An 18,378-nucleotide genomic window follows, 5' to 3' on the forward strand; every position below is an offset into this window, starting at 1 on the left:
CTTATTCCTAAAAAGTATTTTGAGTTCCCCATAAATGAGAATTCAGAAATATGACCGGCAAGTTATAGTCCATGACAAAATGGGAGTGATCTTCCAGGAATGATGTCTCTGCGGTTGGCCCCGTAAAACCCTGGCTGTGCAGAATCCTTGGGGAATGAATGAGTCACTTTACGGGGGTCGAATTGCCTGAAGAGCTGAAGGTAAAACATTTACGTGATGGGCGTTTACACTTTTAAATAGAAATCGTTCCAAAATGGCCTCTTCGCCCCTGCATTCTAAAACGGAGCACAAGGGACATGATTTCAGTAATCCCATTTTAAGGTGGCACCCAAGAGCTCGCCGACACCTGGAGCTACTCCCCTGGCAGGGTCACACACTCAGAACTTTCCGTCTCTCGCCGCGATCCCCCCACCCTGGCCCCTGCCCTTGCCTCACTCCCACCTCATTTCAGCTCTGGTCTCTAGCCCACCACCTCAGCCCTCCTTATTACTGACAGTTACTCAAGGCTCAGCCACCACACCCATGGATGGATCAGCGGTTTTCTCTGTCGTCCCTGTTTATTAAAGCCACATTACTGGAAAATACTAAAGACAGACCCAGAACCAAGCTGCAAATAATTATAGCAACAGTCAGCATTCTTTGACACGGGACGTTTTCATTTACGTATTTTATGAAGCCCTTACACACTCGGAAGTAGCCAGCACAGGTAGTTTTAGCTACATTTTTATGAGAAAACCAAGTTTTACAGGTTAGATCGGCTTCGTAAAGGCACCTGACCAATACAGGGTAGGTGGATAACTTGCATCCAGGTCCTCTAACTCCAAATCCACATACCTTGCTTCTTCTTGAGTCACCTGCACCGATCAAGTATCAGTTATCTAAACTCTGCCGAGCCGATGGGCAGAATAAGTAAAAGCTGGCGATCTGGTTACGAAGGGATTGGACAACGTGACTAGGTCTGCAATGTCACTGTTAACAGCCCCTAATGGAAGAAGTGGGAGGCGAGGAGGAAGCCTTGTTCATTTACTCTCAGGAGGGATGCCTGTTGCTCTGTCTTCATCTCACAGCCTTACAGGCCAGGAGAATGTTTCTAATAATGTATCCATTTTATCCATATTCCAGGACAACAAACAGCGTCTTATGTTCCAACGGGTTGATTATAACAGGATGTTAGCCATTTGGCTCTTTGTGGAGAGCGTATATCCCACAATCACACTAACTGGGATCACTTTAAATTTAGGACCACAGACCTCAAGCTGCCACCCAGCATTGCCTGGAAATGCTGCTACATTTCTTAGCAAGTTCCATAGTCGTCTTTCCAAGATGACGGCTCGACCCTTCCTCAGTCCTCCAGCCTCCAGCCTCCCTCCCCATTTTGTTTCGGTTCATGGCCTCGCCCCTTATGTCACCAAGAGAACAGAAGCCAGGATCAAGGGCTATCTCATCTCCCCTCCATCAAGCCCTCAACGTCCCTGCATCTGACTGTGTACTCTCAGGCTTGATCTGTTGATAGGGTGACAACTGTCCTGCTTTGCCCGGGATTGAGTGGATTTCTGGTATGTGAAAATTTCTGTTTTAAAACCAGACTTTCAGTGCTAACACTGGGGAAGTTACTCTAAAGACGGATGAGCTCCTCCTGCTCTTTCCCATGGGAGGCCCACGCTCCAGGGCACGCCGGACCCCACCCCTCTCAGCAGCGGAGGGGCTGCAGGCCGGCAGCATTCTCCCTTCAACATCACCCACCTCTCTCCCTTGCCACTGAGTCATCCCCTCGAGCATACAGACAAGGTCTGATGTCTCCCATCTCAGAGAGTAAAAAGTGTCCCTCGTGGTCCCACGGTTCTCTCCTCCTACCAACCCACGTCTCTGCCCTTCTTAGCAAAGCTCACCTGCACTCGCGGAGCCCTCTTCTCTTCGGCCTTTCTTGACTGACAGCTTCCACTCAGGCTTCCATCCCCTTCACTCCAACAAAACCTGCATCGTCAAGACCACCCACACTGCCAAATCCAAGAGGAATTCTGAGTCCCCGTCGCATTCAACCTGTGGTGAGGGATGGGGACTTTTAAATGTTTACTTCCCATTGGTTATAAACCAATTCTTTTGAGAAAGAGAATAAAAATGAATGGCTAGAAAACTAAGCACATGCTTGGATGATACAGCAATGTCAGATGGCTATAAAAGTTGCAGAAGGCCTTCTCTCTGTTTCTAGAACGTGTCTCCCCATGGACCTCTCCAGGCACAGTCTGGGAACCACTCTTTGAAGAGCATCCCTCTACCTCCCACGTTTCCCTGAATTTCCTCCTACCCTACATGCTGTTCTTTCTCTATCTCCTTTGCTCCATCCTCTTTCTTTTCCCAAGGCTTAGTCCTTGATTCTTCTCTCTCCATGTTCTCCCTGTTTGATGCCAGCCAGTCTCGTGACCGTAGATATCATCTACATGCCAACGACCCTTGCAGTGGATAGAATTGTGTCCCCTCAAAAGACAGGTTCAAGTCCTAATCCCCAGCACCTGGGAATGTGAGCTTATTTGGAAATAGGGTCTTTGCAGAAGTAATCAAGTTAAGATGAGATCGTATTATATAGGGTAAGCCCTGATCCAATGACTGCTGTCCTTCTAAGAGGGACACAGAGACACAAAGATGGCCATGTGCAGATGGAGGCAGAAACTGGATTTAAACAGCCATAAGTCAAGGAATGCCAAGGATGGCCAGCAACCACCAGGAGGTAGGAAGAGGCAAGGAACGATTTTCCCCTAGAACCTTCAGAGGGAACATGGCCCTACCAACACCTTGATTTTGAACTTCTAGCCTGCAGAATTGTGAAACAATAAATTTCTGTTGTTTTAAGTCACCTAGTTTGTAGTAATTTGTTACAGCAGCCCTAGCAAACTAATAAAACCCCCAATTTACATATCCAGCCTGGATGGCTCACCTGAATACCAGGCTTATATACGTGCAACTATGTACTTGACATCTCCCCTGCGCTGTCTATTAAGGATCTCAAACTTAACGTGTTCAAAACTAACCTTTTGATTTTTTTTCCCCAGACCTTCTTCTCCACATTTCCCCCAACTCAGTAAATGCAAGGCTATTCAGCCAGCTGTTCAGGCTAAAAACTTAAATTCTCTCTCGCTCCTGCCCCCCACATATCTAATCCATCAGCAATTTCTATCAGCTCTCCTTTCAAGATATTTCCTCCTCTCTGCCAACCATCACCATGTCTTACCTCTCTAGAATATTCCAGGAAGGCAAAGACTTGGTCTTGTTTATTGCTATCTCCAAGGCCTGGGACATAATAGGCATTCAATAACTATTTGTTAGATTGATGAAGTAAAATCTTATTAATTCTAACAATTTGTGATTATTTAAACACAGACTACTCAGCAAATTAACAGTATAACTAAGATAAGAACGCATTTTAACTATGTAGGATGATAAACTGTTTACAAACAACACGCTTGTTGATTATGAATCACTTGTATACTCATTATGGTTCTCAAGCATCTATTTAAAAGACCTGATTTACTCGGTGATTATGCAAAGCCTAGAACATTTCTCGCAGCCTATTTCAATACATTTAAAGTATAACCTTGGAAGTAATATGATTGCATTTTCTAAAAGAAAATACCTATCCTATAATCTAAACTTTTGCAGTGATCTCATTAGAAAGTGTACCCTATAAACACCTTAAATCCTCAGTGTTTCTAGTCTCCACCATGGCTCGCCCAGCATTCCAAAAATGCATCTTGAAATAGTCAAGCCTTTTGACACTGAGGAAATCGTGTAGAAGCCGTGATTGGTTTGGAGAAGAGAGATGGACATTCTCTGTCAGTTCCTAACACATCCTGCAAAAACTTGCAGCAATAACTCTCCTCAGAAAGCACACTTGACCCATGCATGGGTGCTCAATCATGAACCAAAAATCACATGGAAAAACCACATAGGGTTTAGAGAATAACGCTTGTAACTAGAGCTCTGGTTCCAGTTCCTAACACATCCTGCAAAAACTTGCAGCAATAACTCTCCTCAGAAAGCACACTTGACCCATGCATGGGTGCTCAATCATGAACCAAAAATCACATGGAAAAACCACATAGGGTTTAGAGAATAACGCTTGTAACTAGAGCTCTGGTTCCTAGCTACCAAACCCACAAAAGTTGGGAAGTTTAAAACTTCAGATGCTTTGTCAGGCAGCCACAGAAGGCTTGTGTGCTGATTAAAGAGTCCGATGGGTGGTCACCCCAGGTAGGCAAGATCAACGTTGCGAATGATGGTTTACATCAGATCATCATCTCCCACCAAACTTCATCTCTCATCTCTTTTTTTCTTTTAGGGAAAAAACAAAACTTCTAAACAGCCAAATCGTTCATAGTAATCTGATGCTTACCCAGCTGGTGGATTTCAATAGGACGAATAGATAACACAAGATGCTGGGCCTGCTGCAATCCCTCTGCACCTAACCCCCTGCTGGACAACTCAGATGCTTCATCCACCTGTGGCCAACCCCTGCAAACTGAAAGAACTTCCGGTTTCACTCACACTAATACAAGAGAAGTACCTGGGGAGGAACTTTGGTCAAGCAAGCAGTTGGGCTCCTGCAGCTGCAGGGACAAGGGCACCGTAGGGAGAATGGTGGTCCTCAGAGGAGTCCTTCTGACCACAAACACAGTTCAAGGCACCCTGGAGCAGAGTTTGTCAACAGTGACACTTGGACATTTGGGACTAAATAATTCTTTGTTGTGGGAGGCTGTTCTGTGCATTATAGGATGTTTAGCAGCACCCTCGCCTTCTACCCACTAGATGCCAGCAGAACCCCCCTAGTTGTGACAACAAAAGCTGAATCATTGCCAAATGTCCCCTGGGAGGGATATCACCCCTGGCTAAGAGCCACTGCCCTAGAGGACAAGCAGGGACAAAGGACAGGGAGAACCCTAGTGTGAACTGGACATTGAAGACACAGGAGTGAGGCACAGTAGGGACAAGGGGATGAAGACAGAGCACCTGTAAAGGTATCAGGAAAGCTGGTGGTCACCTGGAAAGCTCTGTGATGACTCTACCTGGGGGTCTTCAAACCTTTACTTTGGGGGAGAGGAAACATTAGTAAAATCTAGATCTATCCCCAGAACCACAGGGAAAAAATCAAGAACCTCATAAAGTTAAAAAGCAGCTTACATCTAACTTTTTAATGAAGAGAGAAAACTTTTAATTTCTAGCCCAAATAGGTAACATTATCTTTTATTAATAAATGTGTAACTTACATTGGCCTGGGCCACTCCATTCTGGGGCTAATATTGGGGTCATTTTGACAGCAATAACACGGATGCTGCTGGCTCTTGCCTCTGACAGCTGTGGTAGGGCCCCCAGTCTCCTTCAAACCTCCCCCACCCACATACACACTTATATACACATACACACATACCTATACACACATACTACACATACGTACACACATACACATATGCACACATACGTAAAAACATACATACTTATGTGCACACATGCATGTGTCCACATACACGTACACTTACATACACATACACACTTACATGAAGGTACTTCAAAAAGTTTGCTGAGAAATAGAATTAAAAGATATTACTAATCTTTCCATGAACTTTTTGAAGTACCTTCGTCTCTACGTACACACACACACACATGTACACATACACGTGCATGCATGCATGCATAAAACATTCAAACGCACATACATATGCGCACACACACGCACATACACACACACACAACCAGTGCCAAAAGTCGTCAGACAGCTGTCACATGTCCTCCTAAGCAGACCCAAGCTGCTCCCACGAAGCTGCCTCCATGGTCCCCCCCACCAGCCACCTTCCTCAGGTGCCAGATCCTGATGAGCAGGCCTGGCCCCTCCTGCAACGCTGTCACCGCCTGCAGGTGCTGCTGCTGCTCTGTGCCCCAGGCACTGCCACTACTGTGCCCGTGTGTGAAGAGCCAGAGCCACGCTGTGTTTCCTGGGTTCTCAACACACCTGCAAGGTCCTCCCTGCCTAGGTAGGCAAAACACCTCTTTCTCTGCCTGGGGGCAACAGGTACAATAGCATTATTTCTTGGTCCCATTGCCTCACAGAGACTTTGGTAAAGCCACTCTCTGGTGTTATGACTCACAGCTCCCATGTCCACAGGACTCACCAGCTTCAGGCTGCGTGAAGACTGTCCTCCCCTTCCAAAGGCTGAGGCCATCTGTGTGTTGCCTGAATATTTTTTTCCCAATTTTAGTGAGGTTGACTGACATATGGTCTGACTCTTCTCTTCAAGGAATTTAGCTATCAGACACCCCTCCATCCCCCAAGCAACTTCCAGAGGCTGTCCCACTCCCCAGCAAGACATGCCTGAGACCAGCGAGGCTCTGGCGTGGGCTCAAGCTGGCACGCTGGCCGCGCCCCCACTGTGCGCTCCCACCGCACCCTCACTACCTGGGCTGTCCATACACCGCGGCTGCAGGTCAGAAATGAGGCCTGGGCCTCCTTTCCTGGTCTCTATTTGCATTGCTATGAAGAAAGAGGAGGGGGAAGGCGGGGTGAATCCATGCCCCCCCAGAAGCCTCTGTGAGTTATAATGGACAATATCTGCTGGGTGCTTGCTCTGTGCCAAACACACTCTAAGCCCTTCATAGGAGTTCTCTCGTTTAGTCCTCACAGCCACGCTGTGTGGTTGGTCCTATCTCTATAAGTGCCATAAAGGGGGAAAGGGAGGTACAGAGATGGGGAAAGGCCTGCCCAAGGCCAGGCAGCCAGTGGGAGGTGGAGGTGGGAAGTGGGGAAGGTCGTGTCCCAAGGCCTGCGGGCAGGGGGTGGGGGGCAACCGCGTGGGACACAGGACACCCAGGCATGTCCCATGCACGCATCAGTGGCAGGGGAAAGAGAAACTAAGAGAAAAAGGGGAGTTGAGAAAAGAAAGAGCAGGAATAAAGAAAGGGAGAGATGAGACAGATGGGGAGAGGGTGAGAGGTGGAGAGAGAAAGGCCCATCTGACCGCCACTCCCCACGAGGCATCAGTCATCGCCCTCCCGTTCAGGAGGCTGCCCATAAACCAGTGCCTCCTCCAGAGGAGACGTATGCAGCCTCCTGGCGAGGCAAAGGGTTGGCTTTGTGTCCAGTCCTTCTCCTTTGCCACAGCCCCCTTTCCCGCATCTGTGACCCTATGCACCTGCACCCACTCCCCACACTGTCACTTGCCTCTAGACCCAGAGTGGGACCCGGCCCCTGCTGCTCACCCCCCCCCCGTGGACACCATACAACCCCCCACCCCACCCCACCCTGGGCTCCTCCTCAACCTGGCCTGTGACCCGCAGCTCACAGTTCCTCCCTGACCTGGCCAGTCCACACCATTGTCCCTCCACCGTCCTTCCACCCTGAGCTCTTAGGTCTCGTCAACACCCCATCCCAAAGCCATAATCCAGCCACCCCCCCATCCCAGGGCCCCTCTGTTACTGCTGCCCCAAGCGCCCCCATCCTGGCTCTCAGCCCGCACCCCTATTCCCCGCTCAGCATCCACATAAACTCAGCCCTCCAAGCCTTGCCCTCCTCCCATCCTCTAAGCAATTTCTGAGTGGTCCAGACCCCCACCTGAGGATTACCAGGGGCCCTTGTTTAAAATACCAGGACAGTGAAATAAGCCAGACACCAAAGGACAGCTACTATTGGATTCCACTGACTTGAGGTCCCTAGAGCAGTCAAATGTGGCTGCCAGCGGCTGGGGGGCGGGGGGTGGGCAATGGGGAGCTGGTGCCTAAACGGGACTGAGCCTCAGTTCGGAAAGATGAAAAAGTTCTGGAGACGGAAGGTGGTGATAGTTACACAACAGTGTGGAAGGACGTAATGAAGCAGAGCTGCACTCCTAAATATGGCCAAAAAGGTAAATTTCATAACATGTGTTTTACCACAATAAAAAAAATGCTATTAAAAAGTAATGGTGAGACGATGGATACGTTAATGAGCTTAATTTAATCATTCCACATTGCACATCCCATTGCACCCCACGAATACAATTAGGATTTTTCAATCAAAAATAATATTAATAACTAATTAATTAAAAAATAAAAATGCCATGACAAAATCAGAATCTTGGTAGTGGGTCCAGAACCAGCTCCCCAGTGATTCTTTTTTTTTTTTAATTATTAATATTTTTTTTTACATTCTATGATGCTGTTGTGAAGCAGTTGGGAAGGAAGGGGAGAGGGGAAACGGGAAGGAAACAGGATGGAAAGAGAAAGGAGGAGGGGCAGGGTTGAGGCCTGTCGCACCCCCCTCATTCCCACAAGGGAGGCCTGGGGGCTTCCATCAGTGGCTCAGTCATTGCTGGGCTGGGTGCTGATGTCAAGGGGGTGTGACTAAAGCCCACCACTCCAGCTCAGGGGCCCGGGACACTCCTTGTGGCAGCTTGGGTGGTCTTCACTGGGCTGGTTGCACATGTCAGGGGGCGTGGCTGAGACCCTGGGAGGGCCCCCCACCCCAGCTCAGGAGAGCCCAGGGCACTTCCTGCAGAGGCTGGCTTGGTGGTCATCGTTGGGCTGCTTGTGGGTGTCAGGGGGGCATGGTTGAGGCCCCCAGTCCTCCCCACTCTCTGGCTTGGTAGCCCAGGGGACTTCCAGTAATTCTAGGTGTTATAGGTGTTCTTTGGTGATGTGAGACCTTTACTGGTTAGTATCAGACTTTGTCTCTAGTTGTGGTTATTTTGGTTTTTTCTTTCAGTTCTGTGTTGGGTTATTCACTGTTCCTACCATTTAAACTCTGCACTGGAACTAATTTGTTGTCCTTTGCTTACTTCTAAAATGGGGGAACTTCCTGTGGGGACCAGTACTTGAGCTCTGTGGTTGAGCTAAATTGCTGCTTTGCTGCTGATTCCCTTGGGAAGGCTTTTTGTGCAGCTCAGATTTTAATAATTGACTTTATAGGTATTTCCGGCACTTGTGAGATCTGGTGCACCTGGGTTGTGTGGAAACTGGTCTGGGCCTGAGTCTTTTCAGCAAACTGCACCCCCTGCAGTTCTACATTCCTGACCAGTCTCCTCTGAGTGGTCCTACACTGATTGTGGGGCAGATCAGCTGTCCTTGCTGGGTCCCAGTGTTCTCCCGGTGGCCCATCTCTCCCACTGCTCGTGCTCCAAACACTTCCCATGTGGTGGGCTGTGAGCTGGTCCCTTCCAATGACTCACCAGCCTCTGAGTGGCTCCTTTTTTTCAATTGTTGTAGCTCCTTGGTCCTATGTGAGCCCACGGGAACCCTATTAGTGGTCTTGCTGGCCTGGCAGCCACGAAGGCCCTCTTCCCCCCGCCGCCTTCAAGTAACTTCATCCAAAGGGCACAGCTGCGGCTTTTGCCAGCTCCTGCTCTGTGTTCTCAGCAGCTCCAGCCTGGATGCAGCCAGGGCTCGAAATGGTCAGAGCAGTTTTTTCTTTCTCTCATCATGGCTTCTCCCACCTTCAGGCACTCTGTAGGTCTCTCCTCCTTTTCCCCTGAACTCTAGAGGCCCCAGCTTGGCTGTTGTTGCTTTTTAATAGTTGTAAATTGGTTGATTTGTGGGAGAGAGTGATGCTGGGGACCGTCTATTCCGCCATCTTGACCAGAAGCTCCCCAGTGGTTCTTACGCAGCCTGACTGAGAATGGCTGCCACGCATTAGCTGTGTCATCTCAGTCATGTTACTGAACCTTCCAAGCCTCAATTCCCTTATCTGCAAATGGACACGTGCCTTCCTCACAAAGTTCTTGTGATGGTTACATGAGGGTTTCAGTCCAGTTTACTGAGCAGCCCTGGGTGCCAGGCCCTGTCCCAATATCCAGCACCTGCAGACAGTGGGTGGTCTCCCTCCTTCTCCCACTCTCAGGCCTCTGAAAAGCTCCCTGCCAGACAGGAACACCTGGCCACAGGTAAGGAGGCTCCTGACCTTCGGGGCTAGGGTTACAACCTGGTGAAGGAGAGGGACCCCAAGAAGCAGCTGCAGAGACAGAAGAGTTACAGAGGCCAGGAGCAGGACGTCCTCAGGGCACTTAACAGGAGACCCCAACCAAGCCCTGCAACAGGGCTTTCCTAAGGTGGTGACAGCTGTGCTGGGACCTGGAGAGTAATTGGTTTGGGGGTGGCAGGGCATTCCTGGCCAAGGAATAACATGTGCAAAGGCCCAGAGGCTCTGGTACATGTGAGGAAGAGGAAGGCTGGGCGGTGAGCCTGGGGAATGTATGCCGAGAGCAGAGGGAAGCTGGCCAGTGGTTTTCCTTGGAAGCCTCCCTGGAATTCCCTCCACAGGAGACAGTGTTATCTGCAGAGCCAAAGCACTGGGCTCCTTATCTCTTCATCCGCTATCCCTGTGGCTTCTTGGGATGGCCTCTGACCGCCACCCAGAGCCTCAGCCGGCCAGGTCTGGCCAGCACACACACGTCTTCCTCTCAGCTGGAGCTCAGGGGCTAGGCAGGGGGAGGGCTCAGTCCCTGAGGTCACTTCATACCAAGGCCGGCCCCTCAGACCCAGGACACTTAGTGATCACTTAGTTATTTTAAGCTCTTTCATGACTTCAGGAGAGCACTGTTGGAAAAGCGCTTCTATATTATTTTTTTCTCTTCTTTTTGCTTTTCCCAAATTGACCCCTGCCCCCAGCAATGCTTAGAAAAGAGGAAAGTGCGCACCATGACAGAAATCACACGAAAACACTCCCTCCACTTTTGTGCCTCTTGTGGCACACACGTGTTTCACAAACATTGACACAGTCTAGACTACAAAGCCCGCCTCCTTCAGCACTTACTGTAATAAGATAGTTGGACAAATTTTTTAACAGCTTTATTACTTCTTTGAAAGAGATCCATTGTAGTTTGGGGTCTGCAAAGTGGTAAATGCACTAGGAAATTACCTAAACATGTTTGCCAGGCCAATGTTTCTGTCTCGGGTGCAAGGAGGGTTGGAAGGTTGCCAGACTGCTCATGACGCTTGTAGTAAGACGTTTCCCTAAGAGCCCATCGCCATGCAAAGGGGAACATTCTGGACCATACCAGGTTTCCATCTCTCCACCCAAATGCCATCCACTCCCTTCTTCCCCTATGTGCCAAACGGATAAGGCATGAAATCAGAGTTCTCTTTCCAGAACCGGCTCTCCAAGTGGGTGATCCAGGCCTGCATGCCGTCTCATCCTTTTGCTTGTTTTGCTGTGAAACTGTTCTTGAAAGAATTCCAAAGTGGCTTTAGGGAATATTCATATCTCGACTGTTTTTCCCTCCAGTAAAAATTAAGCTAGCTAGGCCGGTTCCAGCGGCCTGGAATCCAGGGAGAGGGAGATAAGGTTCCAGGTGCTCCTTCTGGCTTGATCTGCTGGTCTGGTAGGAAGACATCACACCCTTTTCCCCCAATTTGGAGCAGAAGAGCAGCAGGCCAGACTCTAGAAGCCTCGCCCAGACCCTGCTCTCCGCAGGCTGGGCCCCGTGACCGGCTGTCCGAGTCAGTTAGAGCCACAGAACTCTCACCCTGCCAATCTTGCCTCTGCTCTTTTCTAAATCCCCTCGGCAGTTGATACTTTAGGAGTGGGAGAAAATAAAGATCAAGGGCTCAATTAAGTCACTGGTTGTGACAGAGTTCATTCCAGACAGCAGGAGGTCTCCCTTCTCATCCATTCAAAAGCTAATCAAGCAATCTCATGATTAGCACAGAAGGGCTTGGCCCTTTCTCAACAGGCCCTGAACTCTAAAGCCCTGACCTCTGTCCCCAAACAAGGCCTTCTTTCCTGAGCTCGCTGCTATGCAAGGAATTCTGTACTCAGTAAAGAGAAGAAAAAAAAAATCCCCCTTGGTTTCGCTGCTTTCTGATCTGACCAAGTCGGAATGCATGGTGGGGAGGCACGCTGCTTGCCCAGGCAAAGAAAACCATCCACAGTAAAACAGACCTCGGTAAAGAGTGTCCTTGGCCTCCCCAAAAAAGCCCAGGAGCTGCCTTCCATGAACAACCCATGTAGGAAACCCAAGACGTTTGTGTAGGGGCTGGGCTGATCCTTCGCTGGGAGGAAACTAGGATGAGAAGGAAGTCGTTATGGGCCTCCCCTCCCCTCCATTCCGCTTGCACCTGCCTAAGCTAGACCCTCAGTGCCTCGTTCCTGCCTCCACACCTCCCACCCTCAGACCTACCATTGCCACTCAAAAGCCTCCTCAAACCTTTGCTTCCAGCAAGTCACCCCTTAACACTCTTCAAAGGCTGTGCCCTTCCAGATCGATCTAAACCCTCTGCCTAGATGTTAAGACCTTTTATAATGTCCCCACCCTGCTGCTCTGCCATCTTCCTGGCTGCTCCCCAGTGCATGCTGTTTGCTGGGTGAGGTCAGTCTCTTCTTCCCTACTGGGTCTGCTGTGCTCATTCCATCCCTGGGCCATCATTCAGATTGTCCCCATGCTGTAGGACTGATCCTTCCTCAAGGCCCAGCTCAAGTCTCTCCTCCTTCATGAAGCCTTCCTCAAGGCCACAGGATGTATTTAAGAGAAAGCACTCTGCAGCCAGCCAGCCTGGATTCAAATCCTGGCTGTCTTTACCAGCTGTCCATGACTCTGGGCAAATCACTTCATCAGTCTGTGCCTTAGATTCCTCCACTGCAAAATGGGGCTATAACTGCACCTACTCCATAGGGTTATTGTGAGGATTAAATGAATTAAGTCACACAACATATTGTGTCATGCCTGACACATAGAAAATGCTTGATAAGGGTTAGTTCTTATTTTCACCTGACCGTGCCCTCCCTCACCAAAGCTCTTTTCCTCTGAGTTCTCACACCGAGCACAGCCCATCTTGTACTGCTTACTGCAATTTCATGCATACAAAGAGGAACAAGAGCATTTGATCTGTAATCGTAACATCAACAAGCAATGGCTTATCCATGAACATAAAATATTCCTTGCTCCTAACATGCAGAATAAGCGGGAGAACTTGCCCCGGCAGCATTTAACCCCTAAGAGAGGAAGGAAGGAAAAGACGGAGACAAACTGTCAGGAACAGGAAGACACGAAAATGTCCACAGAACTGTCCTGAGACTCATCCTCCTGGTGCACTTGAAAACCAAAAAGATAACATTTTGAAAGACATGGTTTTCACACCAAGAAGTGCTGCCTGGAGAGTGGCCTGGCCAGAGGCAGGAGTCTCAGCCAGCATCTGCTTTTCCTGAAAGTGAACAACACCCAAGTGACAGGAGACCCTGAAGGCCCAGGGCCCGAGGACCACTAGATGGGATAGCATCAGGGTAGGGTGCGCCTCAGGCCTTCTGGTTCACCAGCTGCAGGATCATGAAACGATCAGCTCATAGCTCAAGACAGAGATAGGAATCAGAGGTCACTCAACTTTTTCAGGCCTCCGTTTCTTCGGCTTTAAATTGAAGGTGATTGGTGGAGCAGAAGACCTCTAATGAAGCATCTAGTTCTGAAATTCTGCCCTGTGCCAGAATGATCTGCACGGTGTGTTAATCATGCTCTGTGCCAAAATGATCTGCACAGTGTGTTAATTCTGCCCTGTGCCAAAACGATCTGCACAGTGTGTTCTCTACAGTCAGAGCAAGGAAAGGCATGCACAGAGCAGGGTAAGAAAGAAGGGACTAAAAAACAGAGCTGCGATATAACCCATTCGTGCCCCAATGCACTTGGTACTGGAGCCCACCTAGCCAATTGGTACCAAAGGAAATGATGAATCCGGCAAGGTGTCTGACTCAGCTGGGTTCAAGTCCCAGCTCTAACATTTACAGGCAAATTATCCAACTTTGCAAAGCCTTTGTTTCCTCAGCCATTATAGAAGGCTAACAATAATATTTACTGCATGCACTTACTGATTAAAGCGTAAAGCACTTTGCACAGCACCAGAAGCAGAGGAAGGGCTCGCATCATCAGTTTATCCAGCTAAGGTTGATCGGGTGCCCCCTAAATGACAGACACCATCCCAAGGCACTAGGGACACAGAACTCTCCTCCCTACAGAGTTTACTTTTAAAAGAAGACAGATAATAAAAAATAACCCAAATAAAATGAAAGTCAGATTTCCTCAAAGTCATAGGAGAAAAATCTGAAGAAAAATCGAGCAGAGTAAATGGGATAGAGATGGGGTGTGATTTTATGTCGACCCCTCAGAAAAGGCCACCAGTGGAAGGGAGCCTTGAGCAGAGACATCAGTAAATGTAGCCACTATTAGTCCTCATGGCTGGTGCTCTGGGTTTGGCACTAACAACGTATTTCTGCCTGTGACCACGTAGGCATTTCTGCCCAACATAGCTCACAAAACGGTGTGTCAGAGCCGGAAGGGAACTTAGAGGTTCTCTAGCTCATTTTATAGATGAAGAACTGAGGCCCAGAAAGACTGCTAGAGGAAGAGAAACAAAACGCCTGGGTCCTGGCGCTCACGTTCCAGGAAGGGAGAAGGAAACGCACAAATCAGGGAGGTAACAGGTGTCGGAGGGGCTGTAAATGGACAACGTAAGAAGAATGTAAAAGCATGGGTGGTGCCTGAGGGGAGGGAGGAAGGGCTTGTTGCTTTACATAGGGTGTCAGAGAAGGCTTCTCTGGTGAGGTGACAGTGTAGGGGACAAGTTTGTCCAGGGGAAGAACATTCCAGGCATAGTCCACAGCGAGTGCAAAAGCCCTGAGGTGGGAGCTCGACAATTCCCACAGTCCAGGTGAGAGATGTGGTGGCTTAGATCAGGGCGGTAGCTGTGTGGAGATGGGGACTAGATTCTGGGTATGGAAGATGGAGCTGATGGGAATTGCTAATAGATATAAAAGGAGTCCAGAACACTGTCAGTTTTAGGCTAAACAATCTGACATTTATTGAGATAAGATCTGTGGGAGGCACCAGTGTAAGGAAGGATGGGGGTGAGGAGGTAGAGAGAAAATTTTCCCACCAAGTGTTCAAACTCTTTTTCCTGGTTTATAAAGTCCACCTTGTGTAACAGACAAACCATGTGATCCAGCAATTCCACCACTGGGTGTACACCCCGAAGAATTGAAAACAGGGACTCAAAGAGAGATTCATACACCACTGTTCACATCAGTGTTATTCACAGCAGCCCACAGGTTAGACAACCCCAAGTTGTTTGTCAAAAGATGAGTGGATAAGCAAAAGGCAGCATATACACGCAGTGAAATATTATTCAGTCTTAAAAAGAAATGACATTCCGACACATTGACACATGCTACCACATAGAAGAACCTTGAGGACATTGTGCTCGGTGAAGTAAGCCAGACACGAAAGAACAAACACCGTATAAATCCACTGATATGAGGTACCTGGAGTAGACGGGTTCACAAAGTCAGAAAGGAGGAATGGTGGTTGCCAGGGGCTGGGGAGAGCGGAACAGGGAATTGTTCAAAAGCTATAGAGTCTCAATTGGGAAGGTGGAAAAGTTCTGGAGATGGATGATGCTGATGGTTGCACAACAATGTGAATGTGGGGCTGGCTGGTTGGCTCACATGGCTTGACCATGGTAGTGACAACACCAGGGTCAAGGGTTCAGATCCCTGTACTGGCCAGCTGCCAAAAAACAACAACAACAACAACAACAACAAAAAACAATGTCAATGTACTTAATGGCCACTGAACTGTACACCTGAAAATGGTTAAAATGGTAAATTGCATGTTATGTATATTTTATCACCAGCTTTTTAAACACAGATGGAGATCTCACAGATGAGTCCACTGGCAAGGGCCCTATAAGGGTTTTGTTGTTTTTTTTTTTACTTTTGGGTTGGGGGTAGCTTGCCAGTACAGGGATCTGAACCCTTCACCTTGGTGATAAAACACCACGCTCTAACCAATTTTTAGAGATATATAAATACAAACACAAATGAAAAATTATCCTAGAGTTTTCCCATGGTTAGCTGTGGGTCCAGAAATAGCTGCCTCCATCCCACCAAGAGGGCTGCAGAATGGGGAAATGGAGAGGAAGATCACAGGGTGGGCAGGGGCAGATGCAACACAGAACGACACAAAAGAGGACAGGCCTGGAATAAGACGGCCAAAGAAGCAAAGCAAGCAAACTGGGCTTGAAACAATGGGAACAGGGAAATTGAGGACCCCAAATGGTGGGGGAGATCTTATGTCAGCTTTGGTGACCAATCCAGTGTGGAGCTGACAAAGGGGCATAGTCACAGCAGTTAACATTTTAAAGCACTTACTAGGTGTCAGGCACTGCACTGGTACTAAGTGGCTTAATCCTCACAATCACCCTATAAGGTAAATACTATCACCATCCTACTCTCACAAATGAAAAAAATGCAACTTTCCCAAGGCTCGAGTAGCAGAAACAGGATTTGAACCTAGACAGTTCAGTTTCAGAGCTGGGCTCCCAACCACTAGGCTACATGGCTCTCGAAGCAGGACAGTACGACATCCAACCCCACGACTTTATGGGTTACATTTATAGCTTCAACTGTCCAGCATCTCACCCCTCAAAACCTCCCTGAGCATTTAGGACACAGTGTAGATGTCTTGATTCAAAAGCTCTGCTGGTCTGAACTGCCCAGCCTCATCTTAAAGTCCAGCAAAGGTTTTCTAATGGATTTTCTGCTTATTTACCAAAATGACTCTTTATGACAACAGTGGACCAAAGCATTACCATAAGGAAACTAACGCAAGCTCGGTCGTGTTCAAATGGGTTTTTAGATATTAAGGGAAACGGCAGAATCCCCTCGAGAAGTTGATTTAATGAAGGCTGGAGGCTAATGGCAAGGGCAGGAAAGGTTTGTTTCTGGCATTCCAGCGAAGGGATGTTTACATGAAAACTCCAGCTTCAAAGTCCATCAAAGTGAGGAACATGAAAGTTGGTTTCTAAGGAAATGTCCATGATGAGGAAAGAGAGGCACCCCTGGCAAGGATAAGTGCAATCTTTCTCCTCTAGTTTAAACCAAGGCATGTGAAGATGAAAAGCCACAGAAGTTCCTCTAAGCTCTGCAGACTTGACTCAATTCCTAGTTTTACTGGCTGCTTTAATTCTGCCTCCTTCAGTGCCTGGCTCTGCGCAGGGGCTTGATAAACGTTCATTGAATAGATAGACATGATGCATCCAGTGTACAAGTCCTTTGAGAAAAGGGGTCAAATCCCAATCACCTTTAAATCCCAAGACACGTAACTTAATGCCGAAGTAAATGGTACAAGAAGAAAGTGTCGCGCTGCAAACACAAATACTGTGAGAGGCTAGAACCTGCTCCCAAAAGGGCCAGAAGGGAGTGTCCAGCCACGTGCATGCTGGGAAGCTGCCCAGCAGCTCTTGCCGTCATCTATTTTAAGTGTCAGGCACACTATGCTGGGGACCTTCCTGGGCTCCCCGTTGGGTGAGAAGTCTAGTGGAAGCCCAGCACTGAGGGGTCCCAAACAGGGATGCCCGGGCACCACAGGGGAGCACGGAGAAGGTACACTGAGCCCAGAGTTGGAGGCTCAGGTGTGTCTGGGGTGGTGATGCAAAGGCCCAAGAAGACAGGGGCAAAAGGGCTGTGAAAGAGCATCGTGAAGACATGAACGCATGGACTGGCATCATGGCTCTGGGGACCTGCAGGCACTTCAGTATGGCTGGGGGGGAGAGTGCATATGGGAAATGGTGGGTGCTGAGCTGGGAGCTGGTCACAGTGGCCTTGTGTGCCAAGCTAAGGATGTGAACCTTACCCTGAAAGCCAGAAGGAGCTACTGAAAAGTTTTAAGGAGGACAGTAACATGATCTGATTTTTTGATTTTAGACTGACCACTATTTAAGCTCACTCTATCCATGGAGAAAAAGATCTAAGACAGGCAGATAGTTAGGAGGTGATGGCTATAAGCAATGACAAGCTAAGCTGCTGGAAATGTTCAGGAGGTGGGTGACCGGAGTGGTGACCAGATGGTGAGCAGAGCCGATCAGAGGCAGAGAAAGCAGAGGGGAAGAGGGGGATGCGGAGGCGAGGGGAGCCCAGTGCTGGGCATCCCACACATGCAGGCCTGGAGCGTGGAGAGAGGCTGGCCGGACAGCAGGCCTGAGAGTCAGTGGGCCCCAGGAGGTGGCCCAGAGAGAGTGCAGAGTGAGAAAGATAAAGACCCCAGGACAGGTCCTTAGGAAATTGTACCATTTGGGAGCTTGTGGGAAGACAGGAGCCCACAGAGGGCCTGGGAAGTCTTCCAGACAAAAGAGATGTCACCAAGCAGAGGGAGCGGAGAGTTTCAAGGAAGCAGAGGGCACAGCACCAAGTGCCCAGAGACTGCCCCCAGCAGAATAAAGCATACTAAGCAAGAGCAGTTCTGAGTGGAGGGGGTGGCGGCCAGTGGCCAGGCACCGGCACAAATGGAGGGTGGGCAAGAGGCGGCAGGAAAAAGGGAGACCCTCCCAAGCAGGTTGGCTCTGAAGGAACGGCACCAGGCCAGGAGCGGAGTGGTCGGGCTTGAGGGA

At 48.9% G+C, this 18,378-nt stretch overlaps 1 protein-coding gene across 3 annotated transcripts in view; it reads right to left on the bottom strand.

The window, feature by feature from the left end:
* The window catches only part of AHNAK (AHNAK nucleoprotein), a 105,587-nt gene that overhangs the window by 39,609 nt on the left and 47,600 nt on the right, over window positions 1–18,378 (bottom strand). The window contains exon 6 of one of the 3 annotated variants that reach the window (XM_063092650.1): window positions 15,415–15,497. The exons of the other annotated variants lie outside the window; for them this stretch is intronic. Coding sequence (XP_062948720.1) covers window positions 15,469–15,497 — 29 coding nt within the window. The 3' untranslated portion in view covers window positions 15,415–15,468. Of the gene's footprint in view, window positions 1–15,414; window positions 15,498–18,378 lie in introns of those variants that run through there. 3 annotated transcript variants of the gene reach the window in all.

The sequence above is a fragment of the Cynocephalus volans genome, chromosome 4, assembly GCF_027409185.1.
Source record: "Cynocephalus volans isolate mCynVol1 chromosome 4, mCynVol1.pri, whole genome shotgun sequence".
NCBI lineage: Eukaryota > Metazoa > Chordata > Mammalia > Dermoptera > Cynocephalidae > Cynocephalus > Cynocephalus volans.